General features: G+C 45.1%; 1 protein-coding gene across 6 annotated transcripts in view; it reads left to right on the top strand.

Moving 5' to 3' along the window:
- Nucleotides 1–13,764, top strand: part of RFX4 (regulatory factor X4) — a 155,589-nt gene that overhangs the window by 44,380 nt on the left and 97,445 nt on the right. For all 6 annotated transcript variants that reach the window (XM_073900350.1, XM_073900349.1, XM_073900351.1 and 3 more), the window contains one exon: nt 3,379–3,439. In XM_073900350.1, the coding sequence (XP_073756451.1) occupies nt 3,379–3,439 (61 nt within the window). The remainder of the gene's footprint in view (nt 1–3,378; nt 3,440–13,764) is intronic.

Here is a 13,764-nt window from a genome sequence, read left to right as displayed (position 1 = left end):
CCAGCTCCCTTCCCGCACCCCACAGGGACCCGAGCTGTGGCCATCTCTCACTCCTGGGAGGGTGGCGTGATCTGATGGGTCCCCATGTCTTGGGCTGCCCCTCACCTTCTCCACCTTCCTTCCCCTAACTTGGTTCCACCGTCCTTGCCGTCTGGTTCCCATCTCTGGCACGTTCCGAGACTTAGAGCTCACTTATCACTGCTTCCAGGAAGCCTTCTTTGATAGCCTCGGCTTTCTCAGGCAGGCTTGCCCTTGCGTACCTGTGTCACAGCATTTATCACTTCTGACTGAACTTGGCCTTTCTCGCCACTGTTTGTCTTTCTCTTTCTCCAACCAGACTGAAGGACAGGAATCTAATTTCTTTATCCCCAGTGTCTAGCTGGAATAAATTAGGTATTCAGTGAATATTTGTTGAATTAATTAATATAGTCATTTCAATGGCCCTGTAAAGTGACCGTTTACAAATGAAGAAAAATGAGGGGTTTGCTCAGTCACGGCCAGTAAGTTTTGGCACTGATTCTAGAGCATAGATCTTTTGATATCTAGTCCAGCTTGGCTGAAAAGCTAAAATTTAAAGAAGCAGGGAGGAAAAATTCTGCCAGTTCTAAGGGGAATGGAAACATTAATCATGGTCCAGCATAAGCTAAGCGGTATATTTAGGTTGTTTGTAGGCTTTTCCTTGTTTAAGAAAAAACTCAATCGATCATGTTTTTTAACATAGCCTTTTCTTTCTTTTCAATTATTTGCTTAGTATAATTTCTAGGAGTTGGGATGTGAGGTCAAGTGACTGGACATTTTAGATGGCTCTCAATATTATTGCCAAATTGCTTACCAAAAACTTTGTACCAGCTAGCACTACCTTCAGAGAAGTATGTGACTGTCAGTTTTACTGTTTACATACCAGCATTGGGGATTATCATTACTTAAATTTTCATTACTTTCAGAGATGTAAAGTTGTGCCTTATTATTTTCTTTTTATTTCTTTGTGAACAACTGAGGTCGAGTATTGTTTTCTCTGTCTATATTCTTGTAAGACTCATGTGTTCATGGTCCTTATTGTGCTATTTATTTTCTGAAGATAGTTGAAGGCATTTGTGGAAGGCAAACTCAAATATTTAATCAAGTGCCAAGTGGAAGCACTGTTAGGAGGAAACACAGAGATGACTAAGATACCATTCCTCCTTCTTAAGTAGAGTACTGAAGTGGGAGAGGATGTGGCTAAATTGTCCAACTGAGAGACCAGTGATGGGTTGTAGAAGAACAGTTAGAAGAACAGTTAGAAGAATGCCTGACTTGGAGAGTATCAGGGAGTGCTTCAAAGAGGTATTTATTCTAGGCTGGAGAGGCTGAGAAACATTTAGAAGGAACTCTAGGTTGACAAAGCAGTGTGAGCAGGTGGCAAGCCCATGATGTCCTGGGACACTTTGTCCCTGAGAACATTTCGTGTGAGTGTTTGTATCAGTTAGGAAGGCTTTGGTGGCAGGGAAGAGAACATCCAACAAAAAGAGGTTTTATTAACTAAGAAAATTTTTATTATCTCACAAAAGAGGGAGGCAGCTGTTTTGGGGGTTGGCTAATCAGGTACAACATGACACACAGAACCCCCAGCCCCTCCCCCTTTCCTCTCTGCTGCCTCAGTGTGGATTTCATCCTCAGGCTGCTCTCTTCCCAGTTGAAAGCTCGTTGCCTCCCTATCATGTCTGCTCAGCCATGTTCAAAAACAGGCCAGGCCAGACTCTGTCACCTGTTTGTTTGTTGCTTTTGCATAAAACAAAAGATACTTGTTTTTTCACAGTTTTGGAGGCCAGAAGTTCAAAATCAAGGCCTCCAATTCCTTTTTATTAGGGAAAAATATCTTTCCCAGAAGCTTCCAGAAAGCTTTTCTGTAAGTCTGAGAGGCCGGCACCATGTCACCTGCCACACCTACCTTATCAGTGGCTCGATGGGTAGATTTCAATTAATTGACATTCAGCTCTCTAGGATTCGAGGGGAATCACCCTCCTTGAACACATGGTCCCCTATAAATTGCGGTTCTGTGAATAAGCAAGAAGCTGAGTATGTATAGTTGTTGAATAAGCAACAGCAGTATCTGCCAGTGTTTATGAAGAGACATTTTATCAGAATTATACCAATCTTGATAAATTTTCATCAAGAAAATATTTTCTGAACTCAATGTTATAGGGTAATTTATTAAAAAATTTCTTTTTGCTAAGCATACTTCACTTTCTTCCACTTTCATTTTTGTCTCACTGAAATCTTCAGATCCTTTTCCATATAAAATTTACGCCACAGATTTATTTCCCTGACCATTTTACATGTTCTTAATAAATTTTGTTGATTATAGTTGTAGGTTTTCACATCATTAATTTTCTTTAGAGACTGTAACCCATACCTGTCTTCTTGGGTCAAATTTTGTGGCCCAAGAAATCTTATGTTGACTATTTCTATCAATAGGCTTTATTAGGAATTGGATGAAGCTAATTATATGTATTTCTCAGCTAATCCACAATGAAACTGTGAGCAGTTCTTCTTAGATGTAAAGATGGATCTGTTGTTCAGGTTGCTGTGTTGCGGAAGTCCGCAAACCAGAACCTCACAATCCAAATCTGGCCAAATGCCTGTTTTCGTAGGGCTGTAAGCTAAGAATCGTTTTTACAAATGATTATTTGTAATCTCTTCAAAGGTAGAGAATATGAACTTTGAACCCTAGTCAAGAAAAATGTTGCCTCCTCCCTCAAAACAATGTCATTATTCTTATTAAACCTATATTACAAAAACTGTACTCAATTACTATTACTATATTTTGAATTTTACCAATAAAACTTTGTGGAAATATATTTATTCTTGTTATATAAATATGACATGATATTTTTGATTTTGCCTCTTGGCCCCCCAGCCTTAGAATATTTAGTGTCTGGCCCTTCACAGAAAAAGTTTGCTAGCCCTTGCACTGTGATATTGCTTATCCTGATTCTCCTGGACACTTACACTCCCCCTCCCTTACCCCACACTCTTCCGCGGGGTTAACAGGAGCAAATGGTATGTTCTTAGGGTCCAAATCATAGAGTCAGGTGTCCAACTGCAGCTGGAAAAATAGTAAATTGGGTGAACACAGTCATATTGCTCAGTGATGAAGAGAAACGGCTCTTCAACTCTGACAAATTACATCAAAGAAAAATGCAAAGTGCTCTTAAGAGTTTTCTGTACAAGTCAATTTCCCCTTTTGCTTTATTCACGAAGATATCTAACATGTTGGAAGAGCCCAACTGTTACTGCTTTCAGAGCATCAGTATTTGAGGTTTCCTCAAATGCTTGGGAGAATTGAGAGGCCCTTTACTTTTCCTACTGAAGGTCACTCCTTTTTCTTTCCTTTAACAGATGAGGAAAAAGAAAACAATAGAGCATCCAAGCCCCACTCCACCCCTGCTACCCTGCAATGGTAAGTTCATTTTCAGCAAGTCCTCTCTTGATGGGGTGCTCACGCAAGTGTCGCTTCCTACCCACAGAGCAGGGTGTCACTGGGAAGTTTGACATTGTCATGAGAACTTGACATCCAATAGCCCACATGCAATCAATTTAATTTGCAGCTCTGTGTAAAATACTCAACTTAGAGCCACACTGGAGATTTGGGTTTTCATATTTATTGTATTTGGGGGTAGATTTTGTTTCCCATCATCAAGACACTGGCAAGGACTGGATCCCACGTGGGTGTTATTCACTGATTTAATGGAATGCATTGTTGTGATTAATAACGTTGCAGCAAATTATAGAAACATAGGTCTGTTCGCCCCTACCAATGAGTCTTTAATGAATTCATACCCAATTGCAACTATACTACAATTATTTTAATATTAATAGCATGAACAAGCATTATCTACTTCAGTGGCTTTCCTTTTTTTAATATTTGGAATTCCTGGACTTGGTGAAATACTTAATGGATGTTGTTTAAGTGGTTGCTCTCATGTTTGAGGTTTACAGGTAAATTCTCCTCTAAGAGCTTCACTTAGAAATTGTGTTGCGGCTTTGAACACCAGAGCTGTCCACGCCTGAGATTCACCCCTCAAACATCGCATCATTTAGGGCTATTATCCCCCTAGCAGCCCAGCCCAGCCCAGCAAACTTGAGGGGATTAAGGAAGGAAGGGGAGGGAAAAGGGGTGGGGAAGGGAAGGCATGAAGAGCTCTTAGGTGCCAGACTCCATGCTAGGCACTTCCTATATGTGTCTCATGCCTGGTCTCATTCTCACGATTCTCTGAAGTTGGTATTGTTATGCCCATTTCGCAGATGAGGAAAATAAAGCTTAGACAGTTAAGTCATTTGCCTGAATATACACAGAACCGTGAAGTGGCACAGGCAGGAACCTGGCTGGGTCTCTTTAACTGCAAAGCCCCTGCTTTGGAAGAAAGGAAGAGAAAGAAGACTTGGGAAGGATGGAGAGGAGAGAACAAACGAGAAGAGGAAGCGGATGGGCTTTAATGAGCAAATCGCATTAGAGTCTCCTGACTAATCCGCGCACAGATGGGAAGAAAACAGCATGGGGGGGGGGGAAGCGTTCAGGAGCGTAACTCAGTGTTCTCGAACGAGAAGGTTGCCTCGCTTGGCTGCAAGGAGAGCAAGGGTTGTTTGCAGGAGCTTGGTTTCCAGACTTCGGCTTGTTTCCATCCCTTTGTCCCTATATTCTTTTTTTGTCATTGCATTTGCTGCTTTTTGCTTTCTTTAGAATTCTACTCTATTTCCCTGGTCAAACCTCTGCCTGCAGCCTTCCCCCCAAATTGTGGCCACACAAGTTCCCATATTGCCAAGACATCTAACGAGGCACCTGTATAAAGGACTTTGGGCACAGGAGTTTCTAGAAATGTAAGGAATTGGCAGATACTCTGACTTTAATAACCTGAACGTGTTGCATATTTCAGAATAAAAAATGTGTGAAAGGGAGCGAAGAAAATCACCTTGTTCATGCCTATTTCTCTATGATTCTTGACATCTGCCTGGCAACAGTGAGCCGGTACACAGTGCAGCCTCTTAAGTCAGACTGCCAGGAATGAACGCCCAGTTGTGCCACTCCCCAGCTGTGGAAACTTGGATGAGGTCCTTAACCTCTCTGTGCCTCAGTCTACTCACCTGTAAAATGGGGGGAAGGTGAGAGAGAGAGAAAGAATCCCAAGCAAACTCCATGCTGAACAAGGAGCCCATCTTAGGGCTCGATCCCACAACCCCGAGATCATGACCTGAGCTGAAACCAAAAGCTGGGTGCCCAACCGAGCCACCCAGGTGCCCCAACATTTCTCTTTGTTTTATTTTATTTTATTTTTAATTTATTATTATGTTCAGTTAGCCAACATAGAATGGATAGTTAGTTTTTGATGTCATGTTCAGCGATTCATTAGTTGCATATAACACCCAGTGCTCATCACAACACGTGCCCTCCTTAATACCCATCAATGGACATTGCTCTTAAATAAAAACAGTCATGCTTCAAACCGTGGTGGAAGACATGTGACCTCCTATATAAAGTTGCACACGAGCAAAATTTTTAGAATGTAGTTTCAGCGCAAATACTTGGTCTCTCAAAAAGAACTGGACGCACCCTCCATTTCGCAAGGGAAAATGACATCATTCAGACTGTGTACCCTTTCTGCTCGGGCCACCAGCGAGTTCAGAGCTAAATCTGATGTTTATCTATTTTTCCATCTCTTTCCCTTGTCTGACTTTTTTCTCTTTCTTTCGTTAGCATTTTAGAAAAAGGCAAGACACAAATAAATTCAATAAACAGTTATTTTGTTTCTATTTTATTTACACAAGTGATATGTTTCCTCGTTTAAAAACTAAAACATCATTGACAAGGCTAACGTCCATTCTCTGTTGCAGTCCCTGCCTCCTCCTCTAGAGAAGCAGTGCTTGTGTGGTTTAGTCTCTTGTCTACGCATTCACGTGTATGTGCACCAACACAAGTTTCCAGTTGTGATTTTTAGAATTTCGTATTTCCTCCTTTCCAAAAGGAATGCAGACATATCGCACTAAAGATACTGTCCTCCAACCTGTCACACTGTATTGATCCACAGCTTGCTCTTTCCTCACTGGAATGTCCCGAAGCCATACCCACGTTAGTCCATGAAGAACAACCTTATTGTAACCGACCACTGCGCACGATTCCACGTAAGACAGCAGCAGATAGATTTCGCCACTTGCCTCTTGACGGACATTTAGGTTGTGTCCAAATCTCATCTTCGCCCTTACAGACAGTGCTGCAGAGAACCTCTTCATGCCCGCCCCCTTGCACAACTGTGGGAATATTCTCCATGTTGGTGTCAAGAAGTAGAAGTGTTGGGTGTTCAGAAAATGTTAATGGGACTAAAATTTGCCTGCTCAAATGGCTTTGCCATTTTGTATCTTCACCCACAGTACAAAATTCTTAAAAAAACAAATAAGGGGCACCTGCCTGGCTCAGTTGGTTAAGGGTCTGACTCTTGATTTTGGCTTTGATCATGATCTCAGGGTTGTGAGATTGAGGCCCGCATCAGGCTCTGTGCTGGGCTTGGAGCCTGCTTGGGACTCTCTCTCTCTCTTTCTCCCTCTCTCTCTGCCCCTCCCCCATCCCACTCTTTTCTCTCTCTCTCAAAAAAAAAAAAAAAAAAATAGGAACCTAGCTCCACACCATTGCATCTCATTCTCTGAGGCTTGTGCATCCTTCATGCCATCCCCTCTCTGCAATGGCAGTGTGCAGCCCCTCGGGACCACGAGGGGGGCAGGCCCAGGAAAGGACACTGGTCTCCCTGCCAAGGCGGCCCGAGTGTGCTGAGCTCTCTTGGGATGTTTGGCTTGTTTGGGGAATTGGGTTAGGAGCTACTTGCTTCTCCACCTTCTCCCTCCTTACTATGAGCCCCCTCGCCATCGCCCTCGAGACCATCCCCGTTCTAAGAACAAATAATACAGTGGCCAAGCAGCCTAAAATAATTGAGGCCATGTGATCTGGAGGCAGCTCCCAGTAGAAAACAGGCAAATATTGTCAAACGCCTTCTGCCAGACACTTTCCAGCATCCTCGGTCACGAGGGTTAGTAAAGCCCAAGCCGCTGGGGATGGTGAGCGCTGCTGGAATCCCGGCCACACAATAACCTCTCTTTAAGCAGAGGGTTTAGAAATGGGAAGCAGCCTGTTTCACCATCCTGGCCCGCTCGCTGCCAGCACATGTCCCCACCCTCTCACACACCTCCCATGCCCCCTTTGTCTCTTCCGGCTCCTTGTGCGCCAGTCAGGGCTCCAGGCGGCCTCCCTTTCTGCAACTTACAGAGGGAGGGAGGCCCTTCCCCAAAGAACAAGGATAGAAGACCAAACTGTCCCTTTGTTGGGGGGCATTTTTTTCTTTCTTTCAAAAATATTAAAATGAGGTCTTGGGTGATGGGTGTCCTTTCAGTAGTTCAAATTAGTATGAAACAAATTTTGTGTTTCCCTTTAAAATGCTCCTGGAGGCCAGAGGTAGAAAGTTGGGCTTGGTTCTGTTCCAAAAAAGCGTGTTGAAGTTTTAGATCAGGTCACAGCTCCCAGACCAGAGTCATCAAGTGTGACCTATACCTGACGTTTTGTACCCATTTCTAACTTGATCCTTTATTCAACAGCAACATAGTATTATTTGCTTCCATAATAGGAGTTAGGCCACCTGGTTCTGGAAAGGGAGACGGAACAGTTTTAGGTCTGAAAACAGCCAGAGATGTCAGATAATGCCAGTAGGTGTGGCGGCGGCCTCTGCTGCGGATGGAGAGACAGAAGTCAGGGCAACGTGAAGCGCGGGTCTCAGAGAATGAGATGCTGTGGTGTGGAGCTAGGAACCTATTTTTTTTTTTCAAGCATTTTGTGCTGTGGTTAAGATATGATATGGTAAAGCCATCTGAGTGGGCGATTTTGTAGTCCCACTAACATTCTCCTGTGTGCCCCCACCACTTTCACTTCTTGACCCCCACATGGCGAACACTCCCCTGGGTGTGCGAGGGGGCACATGAAGATGTTCTTTGTGGCCCTGTTCGTAATGGTGAAGTAGAGATGCGTAGAGACAGGGAAGAGATGGAAAGAGAATATCGAGGGGGGATGGCTTATGGTGGAGAACGGTGCCCAAATCACCTCAGCCGACTGTGGTGGGCACCAGAGCTCTGGTCTGCCCCCCCTGAGCCCGGCCCTGACAGAAGCATTAGCAACAGTGCAGAACTATGACACCGTGCTGTTAGATAGTGCCACATTTTTGTCCAAAAAAAGGAGGGGGGACTTAAACCAAAAAATGAGCATAAGGATTCTAGAACCTGGCTAATCCCAGACTTTTCTGGAATACCAACCCAGTAGCTCATAGGCCAGAAACAGGTTATGGATTAGATGACTCCAGGTTCGGGTCCGATTCCGTCATTACAACACACCATTAAGTTCCTGAGTCAGTCCGTTGCTCAGCGTCAGCCAAACCTACAGAGCAAGCGGGCTTGCACCAGGTGACATCGCCGGCTGAGCTCTCTTGCTCCTCGTGAGAACCCTGTAGAGTCAGCAGGACTGTCACCCCTGTTTAAAGAGGAGGAAACCAAGGCAGGCAGCTGCACACAACAGAGGGTCACAGTCTCACTCCACCCGAGCAGGGGAATGCCTGACCCCCAAGAAGGCCCCCAAAGGGGAGGCAGATTCAGCTGAGGTCCTGGGGGAATTACCAGACCCACCTGAACGTGGGTGTTTGGTTGGTGTGTCTGTCCAGCAGCAAATCGTGGACTTAACTGCTATTGCATAAAATGGATTGGTTTTGTTTGTTTGTTTGGGCTTTTTATAGCATCAGCCTCAGACCTGGCCAGAGCCAGAGCCCACCATTTTGTACGTATTTATTGTCTGGTGGTGTTCTCTCTTTGGTTCCCATCTTCTTCAGATCAAGTGTCAGCTTCCTAAAGGTAATGGCAAGGATTGCGTGTTGGTGTTCAGTGCTGCCTTCTACAGTGCCTGGCACGTAGTAGGTGCCCAATAAATGTGTGCTGGCTCGCTGCCCCCGTGACTGTCAGTCCATAGCACCTAGTGAGGGCTTCAGAAGCCTCGTACCTGAGTTCACACTCCAAGCCAAGCTTTTCCCAGCACAGTGACTTTGGGCATTTCACTTCACCTCCCAGGCCCTCCGTTTCCTCCTCCATGTCATGGAGTTAATATTACCCATCTTGTGTAAGTAGCAATAGCAAATATGAATATCCCTGACACAGTGTAAGCACTGGAAAATATAAATCAAATATGTTCATATGAATCAGGGTTTTTCTTTGATCACCCACATCTTAAGATTAAAAAAAAGAAGCTTTTCTGATCTGTGCAAAAGTCTGATCTGAGCACAAGTCTGCTTTCCTTCCTTCCCACCACCTCGCCTTTCATTCCTTCTGAAGTGTTGGCTGACTAGGAACTAGTCAGTTCCTTCTGAAGTGTTCAGGGCTAGGAACTATGCTAATATAAACAGGGAATCAGTTTGGTTCCTGCCTTCAAAGGACTGTCAGTCTATGATGTAAAACCTTCCTGGGCCACCATAACCTAGACTAATACTAACAGGTGTGCTTATCTGGGTCCCCCTCTGCCAGCCGGTGGGCTGCAGGTTGTACGGGGATTCTTGTTTAGTCCCTCTGTGGCCTTGGGAGATGGGTACTGGTCTGTGTCATTTTACCGAGGAAGGAGGCAAGAATCTGAGAGTTCAAGCAGCACCGCTGAGACGAAAGCATTTGCAAGGGGTGGAGGCAGGATTTAAACCCAGCGAGCGCTGTCTCTGAGCCCAGTGCAGTTTCTCAGGGAAGGCTGTCGGAGCCGGGGAAGGATGCAAAGAGCGGTGGCAATCCGCAGCAAGTGGTGCGAGCTTTAGGGGCAGAGGCTGGGCCTCCTCCACACACGTCACTGGGTACCAGGGAGGTACCCATTGCATTACTCTGCATGTTATTGAGTGAATGAATACATGAATCTGGCAAGGAGGAAGAACCGATGAAGAGGCCATCCTCGGAGGGGGCTGGGTGGGAATTCAACATAGTGTCAGGGGAGAGAAATTCGAGCTGAGCCTTGGAGGGGAGGCACAGCAGAGAGGGTCCCCTGGCAGGGTAGGAACACCATGGAACAAGGCAGGGGCATATGGCAAGATCAGTGGCCCCGTTGGCTGGAGAGAAGTGTATGTGCAGAGGAGTGGGTCGAGAGAAGCCTGGAGAAGTAATCAGGGGTCAGATGTGGGGGCCTTAGCTGCCAAGGGAGGGAATTGAGGCTTCTCCACGGACACAGAGGGGAGCTACGGATGGCTTTAGGTTCCCGTGTGGCCTCTGATTGCTTAGCAAGTTTGTTTTCACAGATTCTTCAGTCTCAGATGGCTCTGACAACCTCAGTAATAAGTTAATATGTTCAGCCAAGTTTTTAAAAATCCTGCTGTCTAATCTTCTGGCAAAATAGAAGAGAAAGTTTCTATTATAGACATGTCTGCAAGGACCTGGGGAGTGGAGACTCTGAACCGAAAGCTCATGTGTACATAGAAGAGAACAGGTTGAAAAGGAGAGCAGCAGGGACAATTATGCTGGGTGCTGAAACGTTTACTCTTCATTGTAAGGTGCTGATACAAAGCTTCCTCCCGTGCCCCGGGATGCCGCGGGCCGAAACCTCGTGAGGAGGTCTTTTTCAGACTGTATACCGCAGATAATGACTCCTGTTGGCTCTAGACTGAGTTCATTATCTCCGCATAATAGGATGGGCTCAATTCAAATATGATCAAGTTATTAAATAGAAGATGAGAAAATGGAAGAAGTGGGGAATTTTTTGGTGATCATTAAAAATATCCAGGTATAATGGAGTATTGTTCACCATGTCAGGCTAATGATGTCCTCTACAAGTAAGGAGAAAAAGGGGAAATTTCATCAGATATGAAGAGAAATAATTAACTGCCTTTCTTTCTGCCATGCCTTGGTCAGCGAAGCAGACATTCCAATTAGCAACTTCAGTATACACACGGACCCTCTGGATTTTGTAAGGGGGTTTGGGGAAAGGTATCATGACGCTCTTTCTGTGGAAACTCATCAAGCATCAAAGTTGCCCTGAATGCCAGTTACATCTATTCACTCGTAGAGCTTATTAAAATGCTTCATAGTCATAAGCCACCCAGATACCTTGAGGCGAAGAAGCTCTGGTAAGAGGAACAAAACGTGGGTAGAAACGTACTTATTTAGAAGGCTCTGGCCTTTGGCAGGTAACTGCTTAATTAACTCAGCCTGTGTGAACTGCGACTTATACCCATGTGGATTCAAATAGTTTGTGGCTGCTATGGGTTCATTTAATGGGATGTATTTTAACCTTGGTCTTCTATTTTAATGCTGATCCCTTGGCTGTACTTAGTGAGCAAACAAGCCACAGGAACATCAAGTAGAAACTGAGGCACAGGGGGCTTAAGTAAAGTAGCTAATGGGAAGGGGAGCCAGGAATTTACCTGGGAGCCTGTACTCTTTAATACCACATTATCCCCACCCCCCATAACTAACTCCCTTGCACTGCTTAGTCATGAGGAATAGGGTCCCCAGCCATGCACTCAGCCCAGTCAGTCACCTCAGAGCTTGCCTAGGTTGCTCCCATCCATCTCACATCTGGCAACATGAGAACCACACCCTAAATGTTGTCTCTGTCCCCATGGCTACTCCTTCAATTCATGCCCCGTCCCTTCTTGCCTGGACTCTTGCAGTAGCTCCTGACTGGTCTCATTTGTTCATTCATTCATTCAACAGATACTACTTAGTCAGCCACCGTGTGCCAGGCCTCACTAATCAGCCTTGGCCTCCTCCCATTGAGGTGCCACAATAACCTTTCCAAAGAATGAATCTGATCAGGCCACAACCATGCTTAAGAAAACGTACTGGCCCCCTGTCATTTTAAAGGATCACGTGGCTTTCATAAGATGAACTCTGAATGGCTTGAAATGCATGCATGTTGAATGTACCCGTGGATTTTTCTGGCTAAAATTAACTTTAGGAAATTGTTAGCAAGGATAAGCAAAAAGAGATATTTTTGCCCTCCCCACAGCTTGTCCTGCACAAAGTTGCAGCTGCCCAAGTTGTGTGTGTGTGTGTATGTGTGTGTGTGTGTGTGTGTGTGTGCGCGTGCGTGCGCTGGACTGGAAAGTGTTCCGCCATAGTCCAGAGAGTTGAAATCAAAGCTTGGAAAGGAAATTGCTTAATAAGACTCTCAGTAGTCTGAGATGAAACCTATGAAACTTGCGTGTTTTTTGTTTTGATTGTTATATTCTTTTACAGTCAAACCGTTGCTGCCTAATAGAACATATTAAGCTTTAAACTAATATTAGTGCCTGTTGTTATTGATGACACAGTGATGACTTCTGCAGCATCCCAGAAACACTCTGCTCTTCCTGCCTCTGAGTCTTTATTTTTTCAGTTCTCTGAGTTCTGCTCCATCACCCCCTGAAAATAACACTTTTGCAGTAACTCTTGAACTCCAAGCGTTGCCAAACTCCTATGCCAGGCCGTATTCTCTTGTGGGCACTGAAAGATTCTCCATACCCCCTCTCCCATGGTTTCTTGTTTTTAGAGGCTCCTCTGCAAGCCCGTTCTCTGCTCACACCATTGTCTGCATCATCCAAAGGACATGCTGTGTGTCCCGTCCTCACTGTTCTCACCTGGAGCCCCCTCCATCCACCAGAGCAAGGACACCGCAGTGGTTTAGAGTAAGACTGCGCCAGTTACTGGCTGCATGACTGTGGGCACATGAGTTCCACTCTCTGAGCCTCTGTTTTGTCATCTAAAACATAGGTGTAGTACCTACCGTATATGGTTATTGTGAGGACGGAAAGAGATACCAGATATCCAGTGCCTGGTACCCGGGAAGAGAGCAACAGATGCTAGTCATTGTTATTGTCACAAAGTTCAAATCCCAGTTCATCCACAAACCTTAATTGTCGCCTCTCATCGACACAGGAACCTCCCCACCGTCGACTGCACCTGTCGTACTTAAGTATTCCTATTTCTGTGCGTTATTCGCCCCCATTAGGCCGCAAAGTGAACTAGGGCATAGGCCGTGCCTTACATCAACACAAGAGCCTACAGGAGCCAGACAAGGATCAGAAAATAGATTAGGTGTCAGAAAAGGAGGGAGGAGTGGGGACTCTGGCTAACTCGAGGGCACACCTACCTCTGGCCAGTTATTGTCATACGGGAATATGGGCTCAGCGTTGCCACATCTCAGCCTTTTCAAAAGAAGCTCGATTCTTATGTGAAGTGTCCTGAATTTTAAAAGTTGAGCCAACACTGTTTTCAGGTCAAACAAAGCATGTCTGTGAGACCGCCTGTTTGTGAAAGCTGTCGTATTCAGATGGCCCGCACAAGTTCGTGCATAAGCTGGTTATTTGGACCTCTGAACTCACTTTCATAGAGGAACAATGCTGTGCATGGCATGCAGGGGTCTAGGCTAAGCTAGAAGGCTGATTCCCATTCATAGCAGACCTGAAGCCTAGGACCGTCCTAAGAAATGTAATCTCTGGGTGAAAGCATTTTCCCACAGGGAACCACATGTAGAGTTCTGATGTACTATGTTAGGGACACGTGTACTAGAATGTAAGCCCTTTCAGGACAGGGCCTTTGTTTTGTTCACTGCTATTTCCTTAATGTTTAAAACACCGCCTGGAACTCAATAAATATTTGTTGAATTAAAGATTACCTGTGTCTTTATCCATCTACCCACCAGTAGTCTGCTCCCTGTATGCAAACAAGGACTGTATTTCTCACCGTGGCATCCCCAGCACTTGG

The sequence above is a fragment of the Callorhinus ursinus genome, unplaced genomic scaffold (assembly GCF_003265705.2).
Source record: "Callorhinus ursinus isolate GAN/ISIS: 27379988/994484 unplaced genomic scaffold, GSC_fseal_2.0 scaffold14, whole genome shotgun sequence".
Taxonomy (NCBI): domain Eukaryota; kingdom Metazoa; phylum Chordata; class Mammalia; order Carnivora; family Otariidae; genus Callorhinus; species Callorhinus ursinus.
This window is presented reverse-complemented; position numbering and strand designations above follow the sequence as displayed.